The 9949-nt window shown below is 40.7% G+C and overlaps 1 protein-coding gene across 2 annotated transcripts in view; it reads right to left on the reverse strand.

The window, feature by feature from the left end:
• The window catches only part of LOC106579057 (zinc finger protein ZFPM2), a 184060-nt gene extending 174592 nt beyond the window's left edge, over positions 1-9468 (reverse strand). For both annotated transcript variants that reach the window (XM_045701938.1, XM_045701935.1), the window contains exon 1: positions 9155-9468. In XM_045701938.1, the coding sequence (XP_045557894.1) occupies positions 9155-9194 (40 nt within the window). In that variant the 5' untranslated portion in view covers positions 9195-9468. The remainder of the gene's footprint in view (positions 1-9154) is intronic.
• Positions 9469-9949: the final 481 nt, after the last annotated feature.

A 9949-nucleotide genomic window follows, 5' to 3' on the forward strand; every position in this document is an offset into this window, starting at 1 on the left:
TTAACATGTTTTGAAGTTTGTTTTATATTTTCAGCACATTTGACATAAATTGTTTATCTATTTACAAAGCTTTGTCATTAGTGATTTTCCAGTGAACCCTTAGCAGTGCTGTGTGTTTTGTGCTGTTGGGCCCAGAGAAATGCTGATGTACAAATTGAACTGAAAGGCTTGCTACTTAATCCGCTGTAGCCACCTATCCCTTAACTACGACGTCTGAGGCGTTTTATCCTTAATGCCCAAGAAATGCAAAGTTCTATCTTTCCCTGTTCTCGTCCTTCACAGCTGTGGCTAATTCCTGCCAACAGAGATACTTAAACGTAACAGCTAGCAACAGTTATGGCTTCATTTTCTGCCGTGCCAACTCATATCTTGGTCAAAAAATGATGTTGACTAAATCGCCCCTTTTCAGCCAGCTAATATGTCATGGAAAAGAAAAACAAAGGACGTTGTTGCTTCCTGTGAGGGTAAAGTTGTAGATGTTTGTTATTACATCATGTTCACAACTCCTTTTTACATTCACAGCTGCTAGGCTGAGTCACTTCCTCTATCCTCAAGAGCCTGGATTCAACCAAACCAGCACTGCAGGAAACCAGTGATATTGCATGACTTTGTTAACACCCTGTAACTAATAGCACATTATTAACACATTTGCCCATTGAAACAAAACAGAACTCATTTTGACTTTAATTGAAATGTTTTCTCCCCCAGAAATATACACGGGAATTGTATTTCTCCACAGTGGGAAAAAGTTTCCTGCGAAACACATTCTGAATTCTAGAATATTCGAGTCCTTGAACATTCTGCTTTAGAATAGGACAGAGGAAGGCAAGTGTTCATCTTCTAAGCTGTTTAAAAGCCCAAACAGAACCCATAATATCCATATTCATAATATAACATGACGTCAGACGACAAAAATAACTGCGATATTGGGGCGTAACCTCAGAAAAACCCTTAATTGAGCGATATCTCCAGCCATCGCGGCGGTTAAACGCACAACCATCACCAAGGTGAAAGGGAATTTACAAGTTAAATGAAAGAATTCATGATGTGTGGTGGCTCTTTTACTCCCTGGCTGTTTCCCCTCTTGGCAGGGGCCAAATAGAGAATGTTAAATGAGGCAATTGTGTCCCAAAGGCAAAAAGAGAGGGAGGAAAAACATGTTCCTGTGTGCTCCTAGCCTGAGGACTATTCTCCCGCTGATGAGGTAGAGGCATGGCGTGCATCCCAAATGTATCCCCTACATACTGTAGTACACTATTTTTGACCAGGGCTCTGGTCAAAAGTAGTGCACTATATTGGGAATAGTGTACCATTTGGGCCGTAGTCATAGAGGGGACCCATCAGATCCCTACACCACCAGGCCAACTTCCTGTGAGACCAGACCCTGGTCCGCCTCCCTGACACATCATGATGATGCGCAGACCCACACATGATTATATTCATATCATATCAACATGCACATTGCAAAGTCACATCCTGGAAAAACTCGCCATATTCATAATATACACAAAGACTTTATCGAAACAAACTAGCCTACCGCTGTGTTGTCTACGATACAGTTTTTATGAACTGTGCACCAAGATAAATGTGGCTGATACAGGGATATACCACAATCTATCAATTTACTTATTACTCAATATCCTAATGATATATGTGAATGTTTATAGTGTCATGATGAAGAGAAGTGTCAGGATGTGTATAGACACTGGTCTGTAAACGTTGTATTGTGTGTCTGACTTGGCATCCTATATAGTGGGAAGGATGGCATTTCAGACTCAGCCTGTGTCTGTAGCAGTAGGAAATGTACTGTCAGACAGCTATACAGACATACTCCGTGTTGACACGCTGACACTGATAATCAAAGCCTTGTTTGGGTCTTAAAAGGACGTACTTGAACAACAGCTGGACTAGAGGCCATAGCTGTCCTATAATGGCCTTTGGAGAGTGATCAATATTCAAATCTAAACATCTCTGTTGTGATTAGAATGCAGCCCTCTGTTTTTCTCCCCTCCCCGAAACAACAAGGAAAAAAAAGCATAAATCGATGATCTTAGAGTCTAAACTAGATTCCTAAGCAGTTTGCCACTCTCGGCAGCAAGATAAGATAAACTCTCTTTGACCTAAGAGATGAAGTTGCCATGACGATCAGGGAGTCCACTTTCTCTATTGATATTTTGCTGATGTAACAACAAATGGAACCAGATCTGGCCCCTGATAGCGGTGACTAATTAATACACATATTGATCCGTACAAGTTAGAGACGAGGCTATTAACTCAAACGGCTGAAAGTCAATTGTTACCTGGGGCTCAAAAGGCATCACTTGATATCAAATCTAAATAAACGGAGGAACAAATTATTAGGATTTGTTGGGGCACAATTACCTATTCTTCTATTTTATTTACAACAGCATGTAAATGAAAAGGGACGAAAGAGAGAAAATATCATTTTAATAGAAATTCTTTGAAAAGGGACTGAGCCATCTACGTAGCCAGCAGAGTAGCACTAAAACTGAAAAACGTTGTGATTAGATCCTGAAAAACAACTCCAGTACAACAATCCATGTTGAATAATCCATTGACAACTATGAAGGAGCAGATAATGACTCGCAACAGTGAATAGTCACTGGAATAATGGTGGTGGAATTACAGGAAAGAGGAAGACAAAGAGGAAACAGTGCCAGGAAATGACCTCCACCTTTTGAAACCAGTGACCCAGCGACCAATGCCCACATCTCACTGTGCTGTTCAAGCTGCACTGCAGCACCACTGTAACACTCACACACACACACACACACACACACACACACACACACACACACACACACACACACACACACACACACACACACACACACACACACACACACACACACACACACACACACACACACACACACACACACACACACACACACACACACACACACACACACACACACACACACACACACACACACACCAGCCATGCCAACTTCAGCTCAGCCTCCACTTCAGCTGGCAGTGTTTTCAACAAAGGAAACACACATCCCTCCACACTCTACATTCCGTTTCATAGTTGCTACGGTAATGTTATATCCGAAATGTGGTCTATAAAACGGGCGCTTAACGTCAATGTGACATACAATCGCAACAACAATACTTGAACGTATAAATGTTAAATAAAATAGCCAGAAATCATGTGAAGACTGGAGACAGCATGCTATTTGCATACATTGGTGGTGCAACATCAGTGCTTGAGAAAGAGAGTGAAGGCGAACCGGGATCCTTCAGCTAAGACGACGAGGCAGCAACACAACACAAGCTGTTATTGGCAGGGAACAGATGTTTGAGGGAAAGTTGGCATTCAACAACCATTCTTCATATGACAGAAATCTATGAGGAGCACAAGAGAGGCAGCGTGATTGTCAGGCGAATGAAAAAGAAACCCTTAAATACGCGAGGCTGGAATCCGAACACACACATGATGATTCCCCCCCGAAACATCAGACTGCTTGAGTTGGTTTACAAGTTGATTCAGCTGTGACAGAGGTCAAATAGAAGACAACACTTCTACTAGGCAGATTACCTGTCATGACAGAACACAAGCCTAAAGTTGACCACAATCCCCAGTCTCACTCACACTCACGTACGAACAAACACACACACACACACACACACACACACACAGAATGTTGGCAACCAATTCAGTAAACACTCCCCTTATCCCATACAAACCACTGTAAGTTGCCTCTGACAAATACATACATGTATAAATGTCATCTGATATGATAAACTGTATGCTGATGTAACATCAAGTCTTTCTGAGCAGTCAAAAACATCTACACCCTTAAATATAATATAGTAGTTATCCTTCTAGAATGAACATATACTGTACATACTCATCACAGTGTAGTTTCATTTCTACACAGTACAAGTTCTGGACTCCACTGAATGGTTTAACAGCAGAGAGGAGCAGTCCTGTATCTGGTAAAGGGCTAGTTAACGCTGCAACAGGAATTGACGAAGTCACAGGCAGCACCATGTACCTTAGCGAAGACAACAGTTAGGCCAGGGAAGAGTGCTAAGTCAATTTAATAAGCACATCTGACATTGGATTCCTCCATAAACAACACTGGAGGAAGAGGCTCCCTACATCATCTCGGCTCATCTACACGCCACCAAACTTTGGGAGCAATTTTACAGAAAAATGACTCTGAGGGGAGGCGTTTTCCATTCAGCTCTGTTCATATCTCTGCCTTCCTATTAAGAATCAAAATGTACCACTCAGTGGGAGAGGTATGGACACACCACAGCATAACACTAGGGGCCACAGAGAGGTGAGAGGGGGGAGGGAAGGAGGGAGCCTTGAAGGAATTCACATATTCTCCTCTAATCACAATCCGCTGAGCATCAGCCATATTTCCATCATTTCAGTCAAATTTAGCTGATCTACTTTGGAGCGGCTAGCTGGCAATCTGGGCAATTTATTGGCATATTGGCACGGGGTGATAAGGCTAGAAACAACAGCAGCGAGCAGCTGGCCCACTGAGATGGACTGATAACACTGATATGTGCTCCCATACAAAACACCTCCACTATCTCCCCTTTCTATCAAACTCTTATTACAATAAAAGTGTATGGGTTTTTATCCCCTTCTTGGGAGAGGAAGAGAGGAGAGGAGGGGGGATACAGGGACAACCCAGAAATATAGAGGAAAAAAATCAGATGTACCGTTTCAGAGGAAAAAAACAAGGGGGAAATACATAATTTATCACAGTATTATCGGGATATCCAGGCAGCCTAATCAAGGAGCACTGAGTGACTATTTTTTGCCTTATCATCCAAAGTGGTGGAAACGGAGAGGGAATTATCAGCCGGCTGCAGATTGCTGGGTTGGAATTTTAATGGTAATAATCGGGTTTCTGATGGTATATCTTCCCTGCTTATCTTTTCCATTATCTGTCCTTATCTCCCCAGTCATCGGAGCAAATTAATGGTGCTCTTTCAGCTTCGCCTTTTTATCACCGCTCAGAGAGCACCCAAGGGGAAAGAATAAGCAAAATATTAAAATACTGCATAAATCACAATTTTAGATAACGGCCCAATATATGCAGGATGGAGGGGAAACTGCGCCCAACAACCTTTTTGTCCTTTAGAATGACTGTCTGCGCTGACTTTCTATGCATTGCCTGGTTCCTGGTCCTCAGGCCTTTCCCTAGCTCCTAGTTCCTGGTCCACAGGCCTTTCCCTAGCTCCTAGTTCCTGGTCCACATGCCTTTCCCTAGCTCCTAGTTCCTGATCCTCAGGCCTTTCCCTAGCTCCTAGTTCCTGGTCCACAGGCCTTTCCCTAGCTCCTAGTTCCTGGTCCACATGCCTTTCCCTAGCTCCTAGTTCCTGATCCTCAGGCCTTTCCCTAGCTCCTAGTTCCTGGTCCACAGGCCTTTCCCTAGCTCCTAGTTCCTGGTCCACAGGCCTTTCCCTAGCTCCTAGTTCCTCGTCCACAGGCCTTTCCCTAGCTCCTAGTTCCTGGTCCACATGCCTTTCCCTAGCTCCTAGTTCCTCGTCCACAGGCCTTTCCCTAGCTCCTAGTTCCTGGTCCACATGCCTTTCCCTAGCTCCTAGTTCCTGGTCCACAGGCCTTTCCCTAGCTCCTAGTTCCTCGTCCACAGGCCTTTCCCTAGCTCCTAGTTCCTGGTCCACAGGCCTTTCCCTAGCTCCTAGTTCCTGGGGTAGGACACATCAAGGCTTCCACTGACCTTTCTGTTTCTAACTAGGGCTTTAGTTCTTTCAACACTGTATCCTCACTCCTCACCTCTCATTAACAACCTCTTACACATGACATAGTAATTCAGACACGCCTGGGTCACAGTGGATATGAGGATGCTCATATCAAGGAGGTATTCTCTTTGCTTGACAACAAAATTCAGAGGCATCCTCCTTGTGATTGGTTCTTACGGAAGTAGATCTAGCACATCATGCTAGGCTATAGTATACAGGTTTGTGCGTATTCCTCATAGACCAGAAATGCTTTCTCTGCTCAAAATAATCCTGAGTAGCAACACATGCATACCAACTCCACTGTAGTTATACCGAGCAGAAAAAAAACATGTTTTTTTCTTCGTATTATTATTAAATTACAACAAACATAATCTCAATAGTTCCTTCTACATCGATAGAGTCTTGGAGCGTTTGCATTTAATCTATAACCGGTAAACTCATCATTCAGAACCATGATACCCACTTACAATAGGTAATCAGAACCAATTTTCTAAGTGTTCTTTGAAAATATATTCATAGGTACTGAAAAATATATTTCCGACTATCAACTTCTTAACTTGCCTAAAATGCTAAAATGTCTGAAAATATGTTCAGTCTGTAAATTCCCAAAACAAGCTGTGACAGTGAGTGACAAGCGGTTGAAGATCTTTTAGAAATTATAGACATTTGCAGTAATGTATTGCCATTTTGCTGTTACTGCAAAACAAATAAAAACTGTTTCAAAATCTTCCTTGAATATATACGTACATTTTGTTGACAGCCATATACAGTGTAATCAATTACTGACTAATCAATTACTGACTAATCGTAACCACTATTAAGTAAATTCCTCATGTAAAAACAGAATCATAATTTACACACACACACACACACACACACACACACACACACACACACACACACACACACACACACACACACACACACACACACACACACACACACTGTATAAATAAAGTCTCTATTTCTTCCTCTTGCTGTATCCACATTATCAATCACACTATTACTGGAATACATATTTCATATATTTAAACAAAACAATATTTTAGATGTATCTAAAATAACTTGAGAGTGGACAGTACTAATTCTTTTTTCTCATCATGTCTATAAGTCCGACAACAATGACAAATCCCAAAGGAGTCTCCTCCTACCTGCTCTTCAAATAAACCCAAGTCTGAGGACAAGGGTTTCCTAGTGAATCAGCCCGACATAAATGACATGGCCAATATAGAATAACCACATAGACAGTCATACAGCTAAACGACATGGTCAATATAGAATAACCACATAGACAGTCATACAGCTAAACGACATGGTCAATATAGAATAACCACATAGACAGTCATACAGCTAAATGACACGGTCACCATAGAATTACCACATAGACAGTCATACAGCTAAACGACATGGTCAATATATAATTACCACATAGACAGTCATACAGCTAAACGACATGGTCAAATTAGAATTACCACATAGACAGTCATACAGCTAAACGACATGGTCAATATAGAATTACCACATAGACAGTCATACAGCTAAACGACAAGGCCAATATAGAATTACCACATAGACAGTCATACAGCTAAACGACATGGTCAATATAGAATTACCACATAGACAGTCATACAGCTAAACGACATGGTCAATATAGAATTACCACATAGACAGTCATACAGCTAAACGACAAGGCCAATATAGAATTACCACATAGACAGTCATACAGCTAAACGACATGGTCAATATAGAATTACCACATAGACAGTCATACAGCTAAACGACATGGTCAATATAGAATTACCACATAGACAGTCATACAGCTAAACGACAAGGCCAATATAGAATTACCACATAGACAGTCATACAGCTAAACGACATGGTCAATATAGAATTACCACATAGACAGTCATACAGCTAAACGACATGGTCAATATAGAATTACCACATAGACAGTCATACAGCTAAACGACAAGGCCAATATAGAATTACCACATAGACAGTCATACAGCTAAACGACATGGTCAATATAGAATTACCACATAGACAGTCATACAGCTAAACGACAAGGCCAATATAGAATAACCACATATGACTGTATTGTACAATAGGTGTATAGGTGGTTGTTGCAAATGTTCTTTAACACCACAATTCACTACACTGCTAATAACAAGAAAAGTATGATGAATACAATGAATCTTTTCCAATACAAAATGAATAAAGGCACAATAAAAAGTCCCCGTTGTCTTCAAGTCTCTAAAGAGCAGACCTAAAATGCAACGTTGCTATGACCACTGTTAGTATGATACATTTCCACTGGGAAGCCTGCTAGGCCAGCCATTTCAACTCCACATTTGGAAATACATAAACACATTTCACAGCTTGTTTAAAATCACAGGAAATAAAATCCATATAGATCAGTTCTGTCTCATGCCACATGGTATTTCACTCAAAGCGTTAGTATTTGAAGTGAATGAAATAACCCTTGAATTATCAGAGATCCAGAGGCACAATGCTTTGTTGAAATGGGGGATGAAGCTAAGCAACAAGTACACGTAGTACTATCAAAAACACTGTCCATTGTATTTGACATATATATTTTAGTTATTATATTACCATGAACACTTTTCAGTATTCTTCAATGTATATAACCTGTCCAGTTAGAATTGTGTATAACCAATTATATATTTAGACAGTGACACAATCACTACCTAAATCTGCAGAATGATTAGGGTTCATGCTATTAATGTCAAAGTTTTAATTTAGGTTTAATTTATTTATCCAGTGTGTGTGTGTGTGTGTGTGTGTGTGTGTGTGTGTGTGTGTGTGTGTGTGTGTGTGTGTGTGTGTGTGTGTGTGTGTGTGTGTGTGTGAGAGAGAGAGAGAGAGGGTGAAGTTTAAGATTTACATTCCCACAGCCAAACCAGGTTTAAGATGTAATACTTAATTTGTTTAATTGGAAACAGAATTCCAAAAAGACAGTTTGTAAAGGATATGCACTCTTTAACTTTAGGTGTTTAATGTCTGTAGATCATATCAGCACATTATAATAAATCAAGAATAGATGTATCCTGATTTGCTTGACATAAATAATATGTAAAATATTATAAAGTAACCTATCCACTTTTAGCAAACACCAAGCAAACTCCTATATTTGTAAACACATCATTTGAAAAGTCAGAAGATGGAACACCTTTCTCAGCAATAGCCTATGACAGAATATGATTGATCAAAACCATAACTATTTTATCAATGAACGAAACTACATCAAGAGTATCAATTAAGTCTGCGATTGCCAATTGACATCGGTGCCGAAGTAACTAGTCCCTCACTAACCTAATTTAACTTCTCCAACAAGCTTTGGTAGACAACAGAAGGACAGCGAGGCTGTAAAACTTACGTTTAATTTGCCTGGGGTTGCTCTGCTTCCTTCGGGACATGCCTGCTCGGAGCTGGTCAGGAGATCCAGGTGTAGCACTGACTGATCGATAGGTTTTGGTTCATCCAAGCACCGGTAGGGTTTGTGATGGAAATTGAGAAAGAAAGGGTGACGAATTATGGACACTTTTTTCACATAGTATGTCGCTCTGTCTCTTCCCTTTCTCTTCCTCTGATCTGCTCTATTTCTCTCTAGCTCGCTCTCTCTCTTTCACTCACTCTTTCTCAATGGCGTTCTCCGAGATGAGGCTGCACTGACTGAGTTGCGATCCGCACGGACTGACTGGGGAGGTGAAAGCGTTTCGCGCTTTTGTTTGAAGATAAGGTTTGTGCCTCCACGGGTACCGTAGACACCGCTTCTTAAACTTGAGTTTTAGCGTGTGCAACCCAAATTGTGATTTCATAATTGTTCATTACTAGTGGCAACCAAACACAATTCAATATCCCTAATTATCATTACATTTGAAATCAACCAGAGCTTGAAACCCTAGCCCTATTGTATTGTCTATTTTTAGTGGAATTCTAGGTTGAATTCAGACAACAGCTGTTGATGACTTTGAAAATGCTATATTGGCCTAATTAACATCATTGATGATCGATAAAGTATGGTCACATTTAATTTGCTCTCTTAAACCTACCCTTTGTAATGACTTCAATAGCAACAGTGAATCTACAGTATTTCATTTTTATGTGGAGATCTCTCAACAATCATTTTCACAATAGCACATTGGCAATAGTCAGTGACAAATATCATAGG

This window comes from Salmo salar, chromosome ssa02, assembly GCF_905237065.1.
Source record: "Salmo salar chromosome ssa02, Ssal_v3.1, whole genome shotgun sequence".
Lineage (NCBI taxonomy): Eukaryota > Metazoa > Chordata > Actinopteri > Salmoniformes > Salmonidae > Salmo > Salmo salar.